This window comes from Leopardus geoffroyi, chromosome X, assembly GCF_018350155.1.
Source record: "Leopardus geoffroyi isolate Oge1 chromosome X, O.geoffroyi_Oge1_pat1.0, whole genome shotgun sequence".
Lineage (NCBI taxonomy): Eukaryota > Metazoa > Chordata > Mammalia > Carnivora > Felidae > Leopardus > Leopardus geoffroyi.
In genome coordinates, this window is record NC_059343.1 from 51,715,604 (window position 1) to 51,737,312 (window position 21,709).

The window sequence follows — 21,709 nt, forward strand, 5'->3', positions numbered from 1 at the left end:
TAGTGGAATTAGTGCCTTTGTAAGAGAGGCTCCAGAGAGATTCCTTGCCCTCTTCTCCCATGTGAAGGGGGAAGTAGGCAGTCTGCAACCCAGAAGAGGAACTTCTGAGAGGAACCAGAACCCAGCTATACTAGCAACCTAATCTTAGACTTCCAGCCTCTAACACTAAAAGAAATAAACTCATATTTATAAGCCACCCAGTCTCTGGTACTATATTATAGCAGTCCAAAAGGACTAAGAAGAAAAACAAAGAATCCACAGTAATATTCAGACACAGAACAAGAAGGGTAGAACAGAGGGGTAGAAAATGTTTATGGAAAAAACTGCAAAGTAATGGTGTAAGAGAAACATGAGTGCATACTATTTCCTTTCCTGAGGGGAAGTCTGAGGTAGGTACTTGGTAATCTGTATACAGGAGGCTATGTAAACTTGATGATAATAGTTTGTTAAAAGCACGTGATGACTTCAGCCAATTAAACTTGTTAAATGCAAAGTAGGCTTTCTATTGCCAGAGGAACATACTTATGATTAGGTTAATGGAAGAAATCAATGCCAATTATAATAGGAGTTCATTCTTTCACACTGAGTGGTCAAGAGGTGAGGAGTAGAAATTGAAACTATAAAGCATCTTTAGCTTAAATGGCAGAAGATCTCAACAAGAGAAAAAGTTAGCCACTCAAGAAGTTCCTGCTAAGGCCCAAGTCACTACTTAACAGAAGGTTACAATGCCATGTATGAAGGGTACTATATGCCTCTTAGAGGATAGTTCCTGAGGAATCCTTGGAGGAGAGGGAAACTGTTGATATGGAAACCATTTTACGGACTTCCTATATGGCTCCATGCTGCAGGGAATCTGTGTCTATTAGCATGTAGAAACTTCTAGAAGACCTGCAATTATTCAGACCTTCCCCCTTTCTCTACTCATGGGTACCAGTGCCCCCTCTGGTTCTGAGACAGCATGGTAAGATGGCTCCTCTGCCTAACATGGTTTTATACCACAGAAACCTAGGTCCTATAGCATGTGTATGTGTGTGTGCATGTATGTGCATGTGTAGAGTGGGGGAATGAGGGTAGAAGAGAGTTGGGGGAAAGGGAAAAAAAGGGGGAAAGGGAGAGGAAAAAAGAGAAAGGGGAGAAAAAGGAAGAAGGAGAGAGAGAAAGAAAAAAGGAAAAGGGGAGAGGGAGAGCAAAGAGAAGGTGAGAGATGAGGAGGAGATACAGAGAGAAAGGGTTAGAAAAGACAGTAACCATCACTAGGTACTAAATAGACTCTATTTCCCAGGCAGGCCACCCAATTGTTTTGTTGGTTTTGTACTCCTGGGCTATAGACAGAGCACCTTGACATTTATAAGATCTTTGCTTTTGGAGAAGCTGTGGACCATAAACCATATTGTTTTGTTGTTGTTGTTGTTGTTGCTGTTGTTGTTTCACTTCTCTTCTAGGAAGGGAGGAAATCAGGTACACTTCAGAGGTCTCTGAATCCATTTACTTTCTTAGTTTCCACAACTATTGGTAATAATTGGATATGCTGCAAAAATAAATAAATAAATAAAAGATGAGACATCTGGTTCCAGGAGGACCAACAATGTGATGATATGCATCAGTTTTACACATGTCCCACATAAGCTCTGCCCTGTGTGGCATCACTTCTGACAGCAGACTGCATTCATCATTGAAACAACTGTTGCACCCTGCATATATTAAAAAAGCTTTCTCCTACTTTCGTAACAAGCATCTCTGATTTAAATCTCTTCTTTAAGTAAATAAGTGAGAAAATATATAACGGGTCAAGAGGGAGAAAAGGAAAAAGTGAAGGGTAAATTAAGTCTTTTGTGTCAACACTCACAAGGTCTTTGAAGCAAATGTTTAAAATGCAACGTAGGGGGCACCTGGGTGGCTCAATCAAGTGTCTGACTTTAGCTCAGGTCATAATCTCATGGTTTGTGAATTTGAGCCCCGCCTCAGGCTCTGTGCTAACAGCTTGGAGCCTGGAGCTTGCTTCAAATTCTGTGTGTCTCCCTCTCTCTCTGCCCCACTCCCCACTCACACTCTGTCTCTCTCTCTCAAAAATAAACATTAAAAATAATAAAATAAATTGCAACCCAGACTAGCCTTGAATTATGCCTCCTCACACCCTATTTTTCAGCACCTCTCCAATTAAAGCAAATTCGAGACTCAGAAAGGAATGCTTCATTTCACAGTCTACATATCTATCATTATTAAGTGCTGGAAGCACTTAAGAGTTATAATGAACCTTTCAGATTGACACCAGCACTTCTCAAAGTATGTTCTATAAACTCTAGTCCACAGGATGTTAATAGGCATACACACATGCACACACATACACAGTTCTATGGTCAGTTTAGGGAAATACTGGGTTTAACAAATATAAACAAGTTTCTTTATTGGAAGGTTTCTTAGAGACTTTAACAGGTGAAAATTAACTATGAATCGCCACATATTCTACCTTAGATCTCTTTTTTATTTTTTTAAACAACTTATCTTGTGGACCATTGGTCAGCAGGAACAAAGTTTAGGACATGCTGGTATAATCCAATCTGCTCATTTTACAGTGCAGGGGTTAAAAGCACAGACTTTTAGGTCACAGACTATCTGCTTCATTTTCTGGCTTTCAGAAAGTTACTTAAGCTTCCTGGGTCTTGATTTCTTTTTCTTTAAAATGAGGATAGTAGTATTGTTGTGGGTGTTAAATGAACACACAAATATGTAATATTTATGTAAAACACTTAGAATAGTGTCAGGCACATAGTAATTGCTCAATAAAAGTTTTAATGTTATTATTTTACCCACTAGGATAATGAAGCCTAAGGTCACACAGCATGTGACCATATCACACAGCATGTGAGCATATTAAGAACTGGGACCAGAAGCCAGGTCTCTTGACTCCCTATCCATCCTGGGTTCCTCAAATAATAAAAAGGTCTTTGAAGTTTATTAAAAGAAATCTTTCTAAGGCATATAAGTATTGTACCACAAAACCATAAAATGATATCTAAAAATATAAAAACCCTCCAAAAAAATCCCAGTGGTTTCTAGAGGTAATAGCTTAGTTGGGGTTTCCCGGGTATAAAGTGAGGTCAAAGGAGAAGGCTTTGGTGCTGAGGAAAACTATTCCAATGCCTATAAAATAGTGGCCAAAATGCCAGACCACTGCCATTCCTAGGTAGCCTCTCTTTTTGCACGGTAGTACCAGGATCCTTTCTGGATGCTCAGGAACATATCCCTCTTTGAGCCAGGCTGATCTCTGAGACCTCCCAGGACTAATATATACTAAAGCCTCTACTATTGTTTGGCTCTGATGAAAGAGAAGGGAATACACAGTTATACAGTTATGAAGCACTTAATATTTGCCATGCTCCTATCATACTTTATCTTAATCTTCATCATGGTCTCAAGAAGTAGATATTTCCCCCATTTTACAAATGAGGAAACTGAGACTCAACTCAAAACATTTGAGTGATCTGCCCAAGAACTCAGAGCTAAGAAATAATACATCTAGAATTCAAACCCAGCTCTGTGTTCACATTTTTCCACTACATTACACTATTTCCTAAATTGAAAGGATCAAAATGAAGACAACTAGATTTGGACTTTTGAGAAATGAAAGGGGAGTACAATCCTTGCCTCTAGAAATCACATTTACTTGATAATGAAAAAGACTTTGCCCAGTTTTATCTTGATTTTTTTTGACCTGCCTCTTTCCTAAACGAATTTGAAGTAGTATATAGTAAAAAACAGATCTACAATTAGGTTATTAGAACAGAAAATCAAAGTAATGAAGAGGAGGAGGAAGCAATTACACCAAGTGCAAGTGCTAATTTAGTTAATATGACAGAACACTAAATCTGGTTATCAGTCTCTTGGCAGTCAAGCCAAAAATTATCTGCTTTTAGGAAAGTTTTATATGATTTATAATCTTGAGAGCAGGTAGGGTAGCTTGAAAAGCACTTTGTAAACAATAAAGTACCATAAAGATTTATTATTATTATTATTATTGTTATTATCCAGAATAGCATTATCTGGCACTTCCAATTATTTTGGCTATTGTTTCAAAGATAATTTCACACAATTTTTCATAGTCTGAACCTGGCATGTATACTAAACAACAAAAAGACAATTCTGGCTCTGCCACTAGTTCGATGATTGACCTTGAATGAGAAACTTCACAATCTGAGCCTCAGCTTCCACATTTGAGACATGAGAGGTTTGGAGTATCACCAGATGATCTTATTTATTTCCCTCTTCATTTATTTATTTGTTAGTACTTTTATTGAACTTACCACAAAATTCACTTGTTTTAAGTGTAAAATATACTGATTTTTTTTAGTAAATTTAAAGAGTTGTATAACCATCACCACAATATATAAGTTTAGAACATTTACATCATGCCAGAAAGAAACTGTATCCCCATTCCTCATTAAGATTATTTAACAGTTCCTTCTAACTTTTATATTCTGTGTTTCTAGACTTACAAAGCTTTAGCAGCTCTTTGCTACCTATACACTTGACCCTTGAACAACATTGGGGGTTAGGGGCACCAAACCCCACACAGCTGAAAATCCACATACAATTTTTGACTCCCCCAAAACTTTACTACTGGAAGCCTTACCAATAATATAAACAGTTAACACATATTTTGTATGCTACATGCATTATACACTGCATTGTTACAATAAAGTAAGCTAGAGAAAATAAAATGCTATTAAGAAAATCATAAGGAAGATGGGCGCCTGGGTGGCGCAGTCAGTTAGGCGTCCGACTTCAGCCAGGTCACGATCTCGCGGTCCCTGAGTTCGAGCCCCGCGTCGGGCTCTGGGCTGATGGCTCAGAGCCTGGAGCCTGTTTCCGATTCTGTGTCTCCCTCTCTCTCTGCCCCTCCCCCGTTCATGCTCTGTCTCTCTCTGTCCCAAAAATGAATAAACGTTGAAAAAAAAAAATTAAAAAAAAAAAAAAAGAAAATCATAAGGAAGAGAAAATACATTTATAATACTGTACTGTATTTATCGGGAAGAAAATCAGCATGTAAGTGGACCCACACAATTCAAACCTATGTTGTTCAAGGGTCACTTGTAGAAGCTGGTTCAAGTTCCTCAGTATAACATTCAAGCCTCTACAGTCTACAACACCTATCTCTCTGTTCCTCTCACTCCCTTCCTTTGCCCTAATAAGTTACCTTCCTCTGAGTTTATGGTCCTGCAGTTCCCTCGGTAGGGAGTCCCTCTCACCTCCCCAGTCTCTCAAGAGTAAAATCCTATTTATTATTCAGACTCAGTCTAAATGCCGCTCTTACATAAAACTTTCTTCATTTCATACTCCACACTCATCTGAAAGTAGACCTTATTTGCCTCTAAATTCCAATACCATTTCATTTGTCCGTCTCATGAAAGCTCTCATTTTCATTTGTGGATCTTATACTTAATATCTCATCATCTTATTTGATTAAGAGATCTTAGAATTGTTGTATCTAAGATAGCTATGTATCCTTAACAACTCGCAATATTACATTTTGTAAATAACAGCAATTAATGATGGTGATAATAATTGATAGCTAAATTAAGTAGCTAATTACAATGTGCCAGGCACTGTTCTAAGCATTTTTATAAATATTAACTCATTTAATTCCTATAAAAACCCTGTGAGATAGGTACTATTATTACCACCATTTTACAGATATAGAAATTGAGGCACAGAGAAGGTACTCACTTGCCAGGATTGCAAAATTAAGTAGCAGAGTTGACATTTGCATTCAGACACTCTGGCTCTAAAACATACCCTCTTAACCACTACAGTACATTTCCAAGCTCAATAAATAAATGAAACTCAATAAATGTTAACTGAAAAAATCCTAATTTATAAGGTTCCATCCTGGGAAGGAAAAGTAATTAAGAATTCTAAGTGCTAACTGACATAGAAGTAAAAAGGACAAATTCTGATTCAGACGGGAGAGTCACTGAACTTTTGGGTAGGCCCCAAGGTGCTACAAAAGCCACTGTTAAATCCTAAACTTAAAAATAAACTTAAAAATAGTTTCTCTCTCATGCATAGGTGGTGAGAGTGCAAAATTGGTAGTATCTACTCCAGGTGAATATCTGCATATCCTATGATCCAGAAATTTTATTCCTGTGTATATTCCAATAAAATTGCATGTAAGTATCCGCCAAAAGAGTGTTATTACTTGTAACAGCCAAAACTAGAAATTCCCCAACAGAAAAATGGATAAATCACATGTGGCATGTGAACAAAATGAAATACTATATAGCAATGAGAATTATCTATAACTGTAAGGAATAATATGCATCAATCTTTCAAACATAATGTTGAGCAAAAGAGTATGTACTATATGAATCCATTTATATTGAGTATTTAAAAGGGCAAAACTAATCTATTCTGTTAGAAGCCAGGATAGTGGTTACCCTTGGAAGGAGTATGGAGTAGAAGAGGAATGAGGGAATTTCTAGTTATGTTCCGTTTCTTGATCTGGGGGCTAGTTACATGGGTGTGTGCCATTTGTGAACATGTATGGAGTATAAATTTATAAACTTTTCTGTATATGTTACATTTCAATAGCTTTTGAAAAAGTCTTTCGAAGAGAAGAAAAAGACAAGAGCCAAAACTAAAAGTCACTTTTGCACTTGACATATAGAACTAATGACTGACATGCTCATGGTTATCTCTTTGTCCTAAAATGGACAAACGTCTCTCCCTTTTGTGGATATAATGAGTTAACTAGAGAGGCCTTCTTAATCCCTAGCCATTAGTGCAACCCTAATCTTTCCCAGACTCATAATAATAAAGAAAAAACACAGATTTGTGGCAGCATACCACTTGTGGGAATTCAGCTCTGCTGGATACCAAATGGAATGTCAGTTTTATTTAAAGAACTAAGTCTTCATTTGGAGTTTTTATTTGTATTCCAAGAGTCACAATACCATCTGCAGGACAAATGGAGTCTGGCAATGATGCCAACTAAAGTTTTCTTGAGCATTAACCCCATCTCCACAACTGTCTGAAACTGAGCACACCTATCTTTACCAGGTAACTCACTTCACCTCTATGGGTCTCAGTTTCCTCATCTGTAACACAGGAATAATAATAGTACCTCCCATATAGGTTGATGTAAGGACTGAAGACCTATTTCATGTAAAGCATTTAACAAAGTACCTGCTACATAGTTAAATATTCAATGTATTATCTGCTATTATTATTTTGATACAGGTGGGATAATGGCATCTTCTCCCTTACCATACAGCTAGCCCAGTATATACTTTTAATCTCCCAACATGAAGATTTTAATATTTTAACACTCAAGCACAAGGGCAGTTCATTTAATATTTTAATATTTTAACCCTCAAGCACAAAGGAATTCTGCCTCCCTGCTCTCTCTCAGGTCGAATCAGAAAAAGGGAATAATTTTCAACTAGGCAAGTAGGGTGGCCCAGGGTTAAGTGGGTTGGGAAAAGAGGGAGTTTGGATAGCAGAAGCCCCTTTGCTTTGATGATGCTACCTTCCTATATCATGCCAGAGAATCTGGTGCAGATGACATGACCTGTAGAAGAAGGAACCCAGGAAAAGGTAGGGCTGGATACTATAAGGGATGTGATTATGTTCAACAGAGAAAGGACCTAAAGAAGGAAAGGAGAGGTTTGAAAGTTATATTTCCCATTTTTCCCATCAGACAACATCATAATCTTAAATTAACACTTTTCTAGTTACAAAAAGCTTTCACACACATCTTTTTATTTAATCCTCACAACCACCCTGTGAAGTGTGCAAAGAAAAATTTCATTATCCCCATGGGTACAGGAGGAAAGAAAGGCTCAGAGAACTTAAATGATTTGCCCAAAGTCATCAGCTGGTAGCTGGGGGGACGAGCATTCTAATTCAAGTGCTCTGGGTTCAAAAACCATGCCTTTTCAATTAAAACATAGGGGACTTTTTAATTTTTTTAAACTTTTATTTATTTTTGAAACAGAGAGAGACAGAGCATGAACGGGGGAGGGTCAGAGAGAGAGGGAGACACAGAATCCGAAGCAGGCTCCAGGCTCTGAGCTGTCAGCACAAAGCCCGAACATAGTAGACTTTTATGTGAACTTCAGTTAGCCTGGACCAAGTCTGTTATGATTGATAGAAAAAAATAAACAGAGAATAATTGTGAACTCTTCCCTGACCCTCAGTCTCAAATAGCAGAAAAGAAAACTGACAGGAAGGAGATGGAGTTGGAATAGAAAGAGGCTAGCATTGGGGAGGGAAGAAGTAGGATCTAGAAAAAAAAGTAGAAGCGGCTCTAACTGGAGATTGGCTGTAGGCCAAGCAGGTGCCAACAGGTCTGGTGATGCCACCTCTTGGGTTTTTCCTCCTGGTTGAGCAGGGCCAGGTCTACTCTGCTAAACCTCCTTCCTTTACCTATAGCCCAGCTTGGGCTGGAGAGATATTGTATCTCCCAAAACCCACAAACGCATACCGGGGAGCTGGATCAGGGGCAGCGGTGGTGATCAACGCAACTGTCGGGACAGGTCAGGGACAGAAGTCAAGAGGAAGGTAGGAAAACGCCAGATAAAGGAAGTAACTATCCGGGAGGCGATGGCATGTGGGGTATTTAAGAAAGGCAGTTACAAGCATGGCGAGTGTGTTAAGAGGCGGGCATAAGGGGGTGTATGAAGTGACTGCTGGGGTGCCGAGAGGAACTGAGGCAGGCAGGCACGCACCCCGCGTCGCGTGAGGAGACGGTTGATGCAGACCACCTCTCCTCCGCGCCGCCGCCCAAAGGCCCGCCCTGAGAAGAGTTCAATTTGGTTGAAAGGGGGGTGTGAACCGAGTAGGAGAACGCGGGTCCCAGCGCGGGAAGAGGGCGTCAAAGAACACCCAGAAAAGGTTTGAGAAGGCTCTAGGCTGGAAAGTTAAACAGAGCTCGCGGCCCCCAACCTCTCCTAAATCTCCTTACCTTGGGCACCGTGATATGTTCCACATTCCCACCACCTGAAACACTCAAGGCTCCCGTTGCCGCCACCGTTCCTTGCCCAACCCGGGGTCCTGCTGGCGGTATCCCAGTCACGTGATTATCCTATCGCGACACTTCATCTGTGGCCTCCCTCACCATTTTGCTTCCTGGCAAATTCCCTTTGTTTAGGGAGCTGACCTTTTTCTTTGGGCTTCAGGTTTGGTCCAGGAGTTAAGTACCAGATTCGAGTACTGCCACCATTCTCACACCCCTTAATGCTATCAGGATCACAGGCACCGATATAATTCTACTATTCTCTAATGTTAACAGTGATGACACCCTGCAGAGATAGCAGGGACATTCCCATGCTGGCAACTGGGTTTCTAAAAAGCTGCCTAGCTATGAGACCTTGGACAAGTCACCATAGAACACTTTCTAAAATGATGTGTAAGTATATCCTCCTCCCACTCCCCTCTTTTACTAGTCTACTATCATTAGGTTAGTTAAGTCCTGGACTATTGCAGTAGCCTCATAACTTTCATCAGCACAGATGTGGGAAAAGGACGAAAGGCCCACCAGACCACCAGACAGGTGCAGTCATTCAGTGGTATTCTCTGAATCAGACTTGTGATGGAAAAAAGAACAATCTGGGAGTTGGAAAACCTGATATATTATAAATGTCCTTTATTAGTTGTCTCCCCATTTAGGATGTCAGCTTTATGCGGCAGGAATTTTGCTCACTGCTAGATCTCCAAAGTCAAGAAAAGACCTGGCATAGAGTAGGTATTTAATATTTGTTACATAAATTTTCAAAGCCATCCCATATTTTATCTACCATTAACTTCAGCCATTCCCCCTAACATTTCCTCTTTATGGCTAATTGATGTCATATCAGAGGAAATTAAGGCACAGACAGTAACTTCCCAAAGGTTGTAGAAAAGTCAAATTGGACCCCACTAGAGTAGAGACAGCCTGGGGTAAGAGGGAAAACATGAGAAAAGAAAGTGTTAGACTCAAAATATTTTCAGTGAAAGGATACTATTATCATCTATTTTCTGTTTGTCTCCCCCATTATGATGTTTTCCATGAGGTTTTTCTATGTTCACTACTGTATCCCAGTGCTTAGAAAAGTACTTGCACATAGTGAATGCTTGATAAATACTTGCTGAATGGCAAGATAAGAATGAATAATTCTAGACTCACAGCTGGTGTGGGCTGGAAGATAAACTAGAGGGAGAGAATCTGGAGGCAGGGAAACCATGAGGAGGCTATTGTGGTTTCCCAAATGGAGCTGTGAACTGGTGAGTCTGTGGGATTTTTGACCTTGTACCTAAAGCTCAGGCCTCAGGGAGATCAACCAACATCTGAAATGCTAGTTGCTGCAGCAAATCTTACTTGTCCTGCTTTATAACCAAACGTCCAACTATATTTTTGTCATAGACTCTAAGTCCAAAGTTCTCTTTTGTATAACAAAAGAGCAGATGCAGGATTAAAAAGAGATGGCTAATGTCTGGGGAAAAGACAAGAGCCCCGAATAAGGGTCCTTGCCCCATATTTATTCAGGTCAGAAGGCTTGCAAACGTGATGGGCGTGTACAAAGAGACAAAGAAACTAGGAACATTAACTTGTGGATGTGAGGGGGAAAGGGGGATTTTGAAGATATACAGTGTTTGGGGTTTGGGTCAATATAAAACAAATTCCAGGTGCCGGGCAGATGGGTATATGGATGTTAACAGCAGACAGGAGGCACCGTGCCTGTTTATCTTTGCCATCCTAGGGGATGAGACAGACAGTGGGAACAACCTCAGGGTTAACAAGACACCTTTTCTTTTTTTAACCATCTCCACTCTGGGCTGCTTTGCCTGCAGCGCAGGGGTCCAAAGTCCAGTTCACCAATTTTTACCTGCCCTGGCCCTATTCTCCTATGAAAGCAGCTTTCTGCGGTAGTACTAAACTTGGGGTGCTTTCACCCTAAATATCTAATCTTGTTATTCCTATGTATTGCGCACCTTTGCACCGATTCTATTTCAGGCCTTTGACTCTCTTTCTCTCTATTTTTGGGGGTTCAGCACCCCCTCCATATTTTGGGGTGTCTTTGCACCTCCATATTCTTGGCACCTTTGTGCCTCCCTATTCTTGGAGTTCCAATCTGGTTACCCAAACTCGGGTGTGAGCATTTCAGGACTTTGTGTTTCTTTGTGCCTTGTTAACCCATTGGTGTAGGCCCCAGGGGATTCCTAAGCTTATCCCCCACATATTTTTATTGTCCACTTATGTTCTACTTTGAGTGATTTTCCACTCTTGAGGTTTGGTGTTATTCCATGGTATCCCAGGGAAGTAGATGTACTTTGCCCCACCATCTATCTCACTAGCTAGAGTTACAGCCTCAGAAAGCTGCTGCCAAAGGTCACCCATGATGTGATGGATGATGACTATTTAAAAAGTCACTCCTGCTCAAGAGGTAGCTTGATAAATCTCAGCAGAGGGAAGGTAGGCCATAACTTCATTCAAGTGTCACCAAGAACTCCTCCACTTTGCTGCTGGGGAGAGGCCATCAGAAACAGACTGTATTTTTAGATTATTTCTGTCTCAGCTTATCAGTCATCTTAAGCCAACTTCTAACAAACTTCTTTTACAGACCAAATTATTAGAAAGCACTTTATTCATCTTTTAGAGACAGCTTACTTGAATCATGCAGTGCATAGAGGATATCAGCGAAGAGGTCTGGCAAGACTGCATCACTCTCTTCCTACAGACTGGGATGTGCTGTGATGCAGCGATTATCACCAATTCCCCACCCTGGTTGTTAGCTTCTTACCCTGAAGGCAACTTGTTCCAGTTGACCCAGGAAGAAATTCAGATCTTGCTGGCAAGAGAGGGGAGAGAGAAATTTCTTCAAGGAATCACTCTTGCAGGGACCAAATGCTTATTGATTCGGGACAACCTTTACACTGAGGGAAACAACACCATGGACCTCCGCACCAAAGGCCAGAGTTGGTGCAGCCAGGAAGTCACTGTAGTTCAGATTGAGTCTGTATACCTTGTGATGATGGGACAAAAAGGAACAGAAGGAGGGCCTCTCAACCTTAAGGCTTTTGAGATGGCAGGTTACATCAGAGAAGCCATTCATCAACACATGGCCCATTTCTAACTAAATAAAAAGGAGTTGATGTTTGACCTGGAATTTGAATTCAGTGTTATCTATCTGTGTTAGCTACTAAGTTAACCTGGTCTTGAAGAAAAAGAAAGGGAGATCCCATATCAGGTTTGGAGATATGTGTGTGTGTGTGTGTGTGTGTGTGTGTGTCAGGGAGGGGTGTTGCGAGGGGGAAGATTGGGAGTAAGTGCTCAGGCATTAGGGCTTCTGGGACTTTCTTACACCTAGAACACCATAACTCCTTTCTCAGAACCTGGAAAAAAAGAGTAGTAGACTGGGAACTAGAAAATTTTGGTTCTAATCCTAACTTTTTCCTTACTTACTATGTTATCTTTCTCTCTCTCTGGGTCTCAGTTTCCTTATCTATATAATGAAGAGCACACTATGTCTCTGAGAATCATTTAATCTCTGAAAATCTGGGATTTTGTAACATCACAAAAATCCTTCAAGGTCCAGCTCAAGTACTACTTCCTGAAGAAGCTTTTTCTACCTGCCTGGGCCCTTGGGGTTGACAGTGATTTGAATTCCTAAAACAATAACTCACTGTGTCATTTGTTTGGCCCTTAATCACACTGCCTAACATTTCTTAGATGACTGTTTGTGTTCTTGTTTAACTTTTCACACACACATTGGTTTTGTTTCCCACCTTCATTATAATCTTAAAGGGAAGATGGTGTGTCTTCTACTTCTCTATTTGCTTCCTGAGATAACCCAGCACAGGGCTCCAACAAAGAAGTTGGTTACATGGCTAAACTTACTTATCAGGAAGGGAGAGACTTTCTAAAGTGGAAATTCTACTGGGTATAGTTGATCCAGGGTGTTTGTGGCTAGATTTTCCTCTTTGATTTGTAACTCTCCTTTGGGCCATTTATCTGCTCATTGTTCTCACTGTCAGGGTAATTATGGGTGAGAAAGAGCTACGAAAATACTAACCACTCAATATGGCATGTTGCTAGCAGCTCTGGGGAATATGGGATGAGACAAGGCATGAATGAGAAAGATAAAGTTGTGTAATAAACTATAGTGTTTATTTGAAGCTGGTACTTACTTGATCCTACTGTCATCAGTTGCCCAGGAGCAGTGATTATGGATAATCCTCTTCTGTGTTAATTACAAGAACCCACCTCTAAAACACCCCCAACACATACCCTCACAAGCTTGTAAAGGTCGGGGTTTAAACATGGAAGTTGTCAAAATCTCTAGAGCAGTGTTATTCAATACAAATATAATGCTAGTCACATATGTAATTTAAAATTTTTGGGGTAGCCACATTAAAGAAGACAGGTGAACTTAATTTTATGAATATATTTTATTAAACCCAGTATATCCAAAATATTATTATTTAAACATGTAATCAATGAAAATATCACTGATATTTTATATGTTTGTATGCCAAGGCTTCAAAATCTGGTGTGTATTTTATATTTGCAACACATCTCAATTCAGAGAAGCTTCATTTCAAGTGCCCCATAGTCACATGTATCAAGTGGCCACCAAATTTGGCAGCGTGGATTTAGGTCAACCCCCTCCAATGTTTGAAATGCCTCTGCAACATCCTTCACAGTACATCCATCCATTCATTCAACACACTCCATACCAGGCATTGGCTAGGTAATTAAAGGTAAAAAAAAAAAAAAAAAGAAAAAAAGAAAAAAAAAAAGAAAGAAAAAAGAAAAACAGGTTTCTTAGATAAGATGTTAGTGGGGACAAGATAACTGAAAAGATAAACTATAGTACCATGAAGTAAATGCTATGAAAAATTTTATTCAAATATGTATTGAGCTGCCACTATGTGTCAGGCACAAAAAATTTATGCCCATGGAGCTCACATTCTAATGGGAGAAATGGATGTATGTATCAGGAGATGATAAATGTTACAAAGACAAAGAAGTATAAAGGGGGCTATAGAATGATGGGAGAAACTATTTTAAGCAAGGATGTCAGAGGCAGCTTCTATGGAGAGAAGATATCCGTGCAGAGACCTAATGAAGTGAAGGAACGAGTCATGTCGAGAACTGAAGGCAGTGTTTCAGGTGGAGAGAAGAGCTGTTTAAAAGCCCTGAGGAAGGAGTGTGCCTGATTTGCTAAGGAGCTATCAGGAGGTCAATGTGATTGTAGCCTCTCAGGACAATGGCCCTTTCCCTCTCCATCTACGGCATCCTTAAGCATGGCAGTGAGGCAGAAGATGCTGCCTCCCAGGGTATAACAGAAAAGCAGAGCAAAAGCCTCCATCACCCTTCTGGCCCCTCTCTTTCTAATGAAATTGCCTTAACTGTTTGGCAGCCACATCATACTGCTGAGTCACATCGAACTTCTAGTTAACTAAACCCCCTAGTACTTATTCATACTGGCTGCTATTAAGAAAAGGGCTTCAAATAGTGGCAAGACAATAAACCAAGGAAAAAATTAAATATGGAAATGGTTTCACTAGAGCCTTAATCTTGGACAAAGCCTCAATGTGGCATGATTTATAGGTGAATTCTTAAGGTAATTGAGCCTTCTACATCATTCTTTGCAGCCTGGATTTCTGAAGCAAAGAGATGTGTGTTCAGGAAACAAGACCGCTGAGGAAAAATGTCATTGCCAGTTAGAGGGTCCCAGACAAATCCTTCATTAGAAGACAAGCTAAAGTATCCAGATGCCTCATTGAAAAAGAAACTTCAGCCCATTAGTGGGCTTTTGCACTAAGAAGTTCTCAGTGAATATACATCTTCTTGGATGATTAAATGAATAACAGACATAACAAATGAATGGATAAAGAAATGATTTTCTAGCCAAGCCCCTTCCTTGGTTGCCTATGGTTTAAATGAGTGGAGAATGAGGGGAGGTTGTTAATGATTCTTCCTTGTCCCTCCTTTTCTCTATTCCCTAGTACCAGTCACTAATTCCCTTGCCTCTAGGCAGTGAAGCAGTTCACTCTGGGAAAACTTTAGCTCTGGCTTTGAGGCTTTAGGTGATTATTATGTTCCTTGCATAAGGTGAACTCCTTGCCAAATGAATAGCAAACACAATTAATGTATAGGAATTGAGTGGAAAAAGTCCATTTGGGTGCTATCCTTCCTCATTACCGCATGGAATGTGCATATTCTCTACCAATTAAGAGTTATACATGCATTATATTCATTTATTCAGATACTCATTTATTTCTTGTTGGATTGTTTATCAAAGCATTTACAATGAGTTGACAAGCCTTAAATCTGAGAGCCTGAATTCCAGCCCTGAGCTATCATTTATTAGGTATATGAGCCTGACCTAATCACTTACTTCTATGGGTCTCTGGTTCTTCACCTAGAAAATGGAGATGTTGATAATTGCAGGGTTGGTGTGGAGATCAAATGAAAAACTGAGAACAAAGTGATTTGAAAAGGATAAAATGTTTTAGCTATCAGGTCAGCCATAGGAATGGGTGTGGGGATTTAGAGTCCTCTGTCTCCAGGCAAGTATAGGTACCCCTTACTTTTCAAATTTTGTTATGTAACTCATTTTTATGAAAGACCTATATTAGTACCCATTTTTGCTAACCAATGTAATCTGAAGATGATTTTCACTTTTACAAAAAAAAAAAGATGAAAAACTAAAGTAGTGTTCAACGTTTGTTTTGCAGCAAGCCATTACAGAGAAAGCATGCACCCTGTGTATCAAGAGTAGCGTCGCCAAGCTCTTTCCCTGGAAACTACACTCAGCATCTCAGCATCAAGCTGCCATAGCTTTGAACTGTGTCTGTGCTTCATCTCTATTTATTCTGTGCATCCATTAGCAAGATGTGTCCTAAGGTATCAGAAAATACTTTGGGGAGAGAATACTTTTGGGGCATGGGAATGCTCAGAACTTTTTCTGTATAAGTTAATGGTAATTTCTTCTTTGCTTTATGCTATTTTGGCTTATAAAAGGTTTCCTAGGAATACTGTACTCTCAGATAGCAGGGGAAGCCTGTACTTGGAAATGGGGTGTGAGCTGAGCTCTTATGTGGTTAACAGCATAGTCTGAAAACTTTGGGTTTAAAGTTCCAGTTACAGCAGAGACTTTAACTGATTTTAAAGTGGCCAGGTGTGGGGGTGGAGTAAGAATAAAGTGCTGCCTCTTGTGGAAAAGGTAGAGGTAGTTCTTAAGAACAGCAGCAAGCAGCCTCATTCTTGTGGCCTAGGGGGGAACAGGGTGGCCATTTCATAATAATATAGCACCGAGTGCTTTAGCGTTTATAAAAGGCTTTTGTATTTAATTCATTCATCAAATGTTTATTTAGTGCTTACTATGTACTTACTGTGAATGAGTAAATTATAATACAATGCAAAGTGGAATTAGAGAGTATATTCATTTATTCATTCAAATATTTACTTAGTGCCCACTATGTTTCAGGCACTGTTCTAGGCATGGACAGCACAACAGTTAACAAAATAGAGAAAAACCCATGCTTTCATGGAGTTTTTATTCTAGTCTGGGAGACAGATAATACACAAAATTAAGTAAAATACATAGTGCATCAGATGAAAATAAGTGCCAAGGAAGAAAAAATAATAATAAAAAAAGCAGACAGGAAGCCAGAAAATGCTGGAGCAAAGTATGGAGCTTTATAATTTTAAGTAAGGTAGTTAAGGAATGATGTCTTAGTCCTGTTTGAGCTGCTATAAAAAATACCACAGATGGGTAGCTTATAAACAGCATAAATATATTATAGTTCTGGACTCTAGAAAATCCAAAATCAAGGCAGCAGCATGATTGTGTTTTAGTGAGGACCCTTTCCCTGGTTCATAGCCTACATCTTCTTGTGTTCTCAAATGGTGGTCATAGGTAGTTCTGTGGGATATTTTTTATAAGAGCACTAATTCTATTAATGAGTGCTCCACCCTCATGACCCAATCACCTCCTAAAGGCCCACCTACTGAGATGGAGGATCTAAGATGACAGCATAGTAGGAGGACCCTATACTCCTCTCCTCCCTCAAATAGAACAAGATAATCATCAAATCATTCTGAATACTCAAGAAATCAACCTGAGGACTGACAGAACAAACGCCACAACTAGAGGAAGAGGAGAGGCCACATTGAGGAAGATAGGAAGTAAAGAGATGTGGCTTGGGGGAGAAATGGATTGCAGGTGCTGCAGCAAGGAGGGAGTGGTGGTCATGGAGAAAAGCAAGAGGAGCATACAGGGGAACACACAAGGAAAACACTTCCTCAAATCTATTGGCTGAGAAAACAAGATGGGCTGATTTCTCTGAGTTCTTGCAATCAGTGGAGTTTAAAGACTGGAGTTTTAAAGGTCAGTGGGCTTGGCTGGGATAGAACCTTGAGGGTGTTGCCTTACTTCTGGAGAAAAGGCAGACAAACAATCCTGAGAGAGACTGCACAATCTGAATAACTTCTGGGACACACTGTGGGGAGATTATTTGCCCTTCTTTGAGAATGTCCCTGAGAAGTAGCTTTCATGGAGAAGCTTCTCTGGGGATACAGGGGCTACCAGGCACCATTTCCCTCCCCACACCCTTCAGCATACATGCAGAAGTACTTACCCATGGCAACTTGGCCCCAATATTGGCTACATAGCCTGCTTGCTCCAAATCTCATGACTCTGAGCTCTGGCATGACTACCCTTCTCAGTCAAACCACCATCAGTCCCAGTGCAGCAAGACCCTCCTCTAGAAAACCAGCATAAGCCCACTCACACTAGGTCCCTAAAGACTAGAGTTTTAAAAGTCAACAAGCATGGCTGGGATAGAGGCTGGAGGGCACTGTGCTGCTCCTGGAGAAAAGGCAGGCAAACAACCCAGAGAGAGACAGTGTGAAAACAGTGATCACACTGAGGACACACTGGACACACGAGGACATACTGAAGTGAGACTATTTGCTCCTCTCAAAGTGCTTTCCTGAGAGCAATAAGCTCAGAGAACCCCCTCCACGGACAAAGGAGCTTGGTGGCACCATTTCCCTCCCTTGCCCCTCAGCATGAACCACCTTCAGCACAACAGCAACCAAACTGCCTGCCGAACCTGCTTACAACAGGTCCCACACCCATGCACCCTCCCAGTACTGCCCTTCATGGTCAAGTTTGCCTCAGTCCCAACATAGTGGATGCCTTCCTTAGAAAACCAGCAGAAACCCGTGCTCACACTATGTCTCCCAACCAGAGAACTCTGTAAGGCTTCAGTCCTAGTGGAAATGGCATCAGGTCTCATTTAACAAGAAGACCAGATCATAACTAGTTAAAGCTCTCTACATCTGGCCAAGGTCAAAACATTGCCCACAGCAGGCAAGGAAAGCCTCTGGAGACAATTGGCCTGAAATATACAGCACCCAAAACCTAGCAGCAGAGTCCACTCAGCACACACCAGAGACACTCCATGAAGCACCAGGCCTTGGACACTGTATGATTCTTCTTTATAAAGCCATTACTTTTAGGAGAAGGAAACACAACAGACTTTCCTAACACAGAGAATAAGACAGAGACTTATATAAAAATGCCAAGATGGAAAAATTCATCCCAAATGAAAGAAGAAGATAAGGTCACAGCCAACGGTCCAAATGAAACAGATATAAGTAATATGCCTGATGGAGATTTTAAAGCAACAGTAATAAGGATACTTACTGGGATTAAGAAAAGAATGGAAGACTTCTCTTCACAGAGACAAAGAGTTAAAAAAAACAATCAGAAATAAAAAATACAGGGGTGCCTAGGTGGCTTAGTCAGTTGAGGGTCCCACTTTGGCTCAGGTCATGATCTCAAAGTTCATTACTTCAAGCCCTGCATTGGGATCTGTGCTGACAGCTCAGAGCCTGGAACTTGCTTTGTGTTTTGTGTCTCCATCTCTCTCTGCCACTTCCTGGCTCATGCTCTGTCTCTCTCTTTCTCTCTCTCTCCCTCTCTCTCTCTCTCTCTCAAAAGTAAATAAAAATTAATTTAAAAAAAGAAAAAATGCAATAACTGAGACTCAAAACAGATTGGATGCAGGGGGCACAAGGATGCAAGAAGTAGAGCAACAAATAAGTGATATAGAAGACAAAATAATGGAAAATAATGAGGTTGAACAAAAGAGAGAAAGAAGAATTATGCGACATGAGAATAGACTTAGGGAAATCATTGACTCCATCACACATAATAGCATTTATATTATAGTATTCCCAAAAGAAGAGAGAGAAAAGGGGACAGAAAAATTATTTGAGGAAATAGTAACTGATAAACTTCCTTAATCTGGGGAAGGAAACAGACATCCAGATCCAGGAGGCAGACAGAACTCCTGTCGAAATCAACAAAAGCAAGCTAACACCAAGATATATTTTAATTAAATTTGCAAAATATAGCAATAAAGAAAAAATACAGAAACCAAGACAAAATAAGTAACTAACTTACAGGGGAAGACCCATAAGGCTAGCTGCAGATGTCTCCAGAGACACTTGGGAAACCAGAAGAGACTGGCATGATACATTCAACATGCTAAATGGGAAAAGTCTGCAGCCAAGAATACTCTATCCAACAAGGATATCATTCAGGATACGAGAGATGGGGGTACCTGAGTAGCTCTTTAGGTTAACAGTATAACTCTTGATTTTGGCTCAGGTCATGGTCTCACAGGTTGTGAAATCAAGCACTGAATGGAGCTCCATGCTGACAGCTTAGAAGCTGCTTGGGATTCTCTCTCTCTCCCTTGTTCTCTGTCCCTCCTCCACTCATTCTCAGATACTCTCTCTCTTTCAATAAATAAATAAATAAATAAATAAATATTAAGAAACAAGCAATATAAGAGATAAAGAGTTCACAGACAAAAACTAAAGGAGTTCATGACCACTAAACAAGCCCTCAAAGAAATATTAAAGGGGATTCTTTGAGTGGAAAGTAAAGGCAAAAGTAACAAAGAAACAAAGGAACATAGAAAATCTCCAGAAACAATGAAAAAAACAAGTAATAAAATGACACTAAATACATATTTATAAATAGTCTGAATGTAAATGGACTAAATGTTCCAATCAAAAGACATAGGATGTCAAATGGATAAAAAAAATACCCATCTGTATGTTGTCTCCAAAAGACTCATTTTAGACCTAAAGACACCTGAATATTGAAACTGAGACGATGGAGAAGTATTGATCATGCAAATGGATGTCAAAAGAAAGCTTGAGTAGCAATACTTACATCAGACAAACTGAATTTTATTTTTTTAAGTTTATTTATTTATTTGGAGAGAATCAGAGAAAGAGTGCAAGTGGGTGGGGGAGGCAGATAGAGAGGGAGGGAGAGAGAATCCCAAGTAAGCTCTGCAGAGCCCAACGTGGGGCTTGAACTCATGAACTGTGAGTTGATGACCTGAGCTGTGATCAAGAGTTGGATGCTTAACCTACTGAGCCACCCAGGTACCCCAGAAAAACTGAATTTTAAACTAAAGACTAACAAGAGATGAAGAAGGGCACTATATCATAATAAAGGGGATTATCCAACAAAAGGGTCTTACAGTTGTGTATATTTATGCTTCCAACTTGTAAGCACCCAAGTATATAAATCAATTATTAACAAACATGAAGGACATCAGACTAGGAAGAGTTAAGACGGTGGAGTAGTATAGGGACCCTAACTTGTCTCATCCCTGTAACACAGCTAGATCAAGGTCAAACCATTTTTAATACCTAGGAGATTTACCTGAGGATTAACACAACAACCTGCATAATGTGACCTAGAGAAATTGGCAGGTACACTGTGGAGAGAGGTGAATTGGGGGAGAAAAACCATAGATGCACAGAGGGTAGGGAGTCCTTTTCACAGAGAGAGGACAGAGGGTGAAAGAAAAAGGGGGATTTCTTGCACATCGCGATTGGGCAAGAAAAACACTCCTCCCAAAAATGTAATTGGAGAGAAAGAAAGAGATAAAACACTCGCAAAGGACTGGACAAGAAATCTGTTTTCCAAAAGCATTGACAGTGAGAAAGGAGAGGGTTTCAATATTGCTAGGATTCTATAAAGAATGGAGTGCAGAGTCTGAAGTTTTGGAGCTCAGTGTCCGGCAGTGCTCAGATGAGGAAGTAGGGTGAATCCCTAGGAGCAGGTATAGGGATCTGAGGGATCCATGCGCCACACAGAGAGAAGTTGTTTCCCTGCTTAGAGTGCATTTGGTAAAGGCCATATGGCCTCCCCACAGGCAAAAAATCCCAGCTGACACTAGAGAGCTGCCACATTTACTGATATTGGAACAAAGACAACAAAGTGCAACAGAACATGATGCTGGATGTGTGTTGGGATTTACCATAACTCTGAGCCTCTGTAACTGTGCAATTGCGTGAACATTTTCTGGGACAATCTGGCACCTGTCCACTGTTCTGTGAGACCCTCCCTGAGATAATCAGCATGGGTCCAAACCGCGGTGGTCTCTGAGGTATGGGGTTTTGAAACACAGATCCATCAGAGATAAAACTCTGGTGGTAGATGCGACCTGGCAGGCATCAGACAGCTTGGACACAGACAAGGTAAAGCTGGGGAGTGGACAAAAGCCTAAGACAAAGGAAAAGTGCTTGATTGCATGTCTGTGAACGCATGAAATTCCCATGCCAGAGACTAGAGAGCTAGGTGAAGCCATTTTCAACTCCAGAGCATGCACCCGCGCACATACACAC

At 40.4% G+C, this 21,709-nt stretch overlaps 2 protein-coding genes across 2 annotated transcripts in view; one reads left to right on the forward strand and one right to left on the reverse strand.

Moving 5' to 3' along the window:
- Window positions 1-11,374, reverse strand: part of MTMR8 (myotubularin related protein 8) — a 147,257-nt gene extending 135,883 nt beyond the window's left edge. The window contains exons 1-2 of the mRNA XM_045471155.1: window positions 11,342-11,374; window positions 8,963-9,082 (exon numbers count right to left, since the gene is read on the reverse strand). Coding sequence (XP_045327111.1) covers window positions 8,963-9,082; window positions 11,342-11,374 — 153 coding nt within the window. The remainder of the gene's footprint in view (window positions 1-8,962; window positions 9,083-11,341) is intronic.
- A 277-nt stretch (window positions 11,375-11,651) lies between these two features.
- Window positions 11,652-12,110, forward strand: LOC123594371 (profilin-1-like). Its single transcript, XM_045471156.1, has one exon. It carries the CDS (start codon window positions 11,652-11,654, stop codon window positions 12,108-12,110), a length of 459 nt encoding a protein of 152 aa, XP_045327112.1.
- Window positions 12,111-21,709: the final 9,599 nt, after the last annotated feature.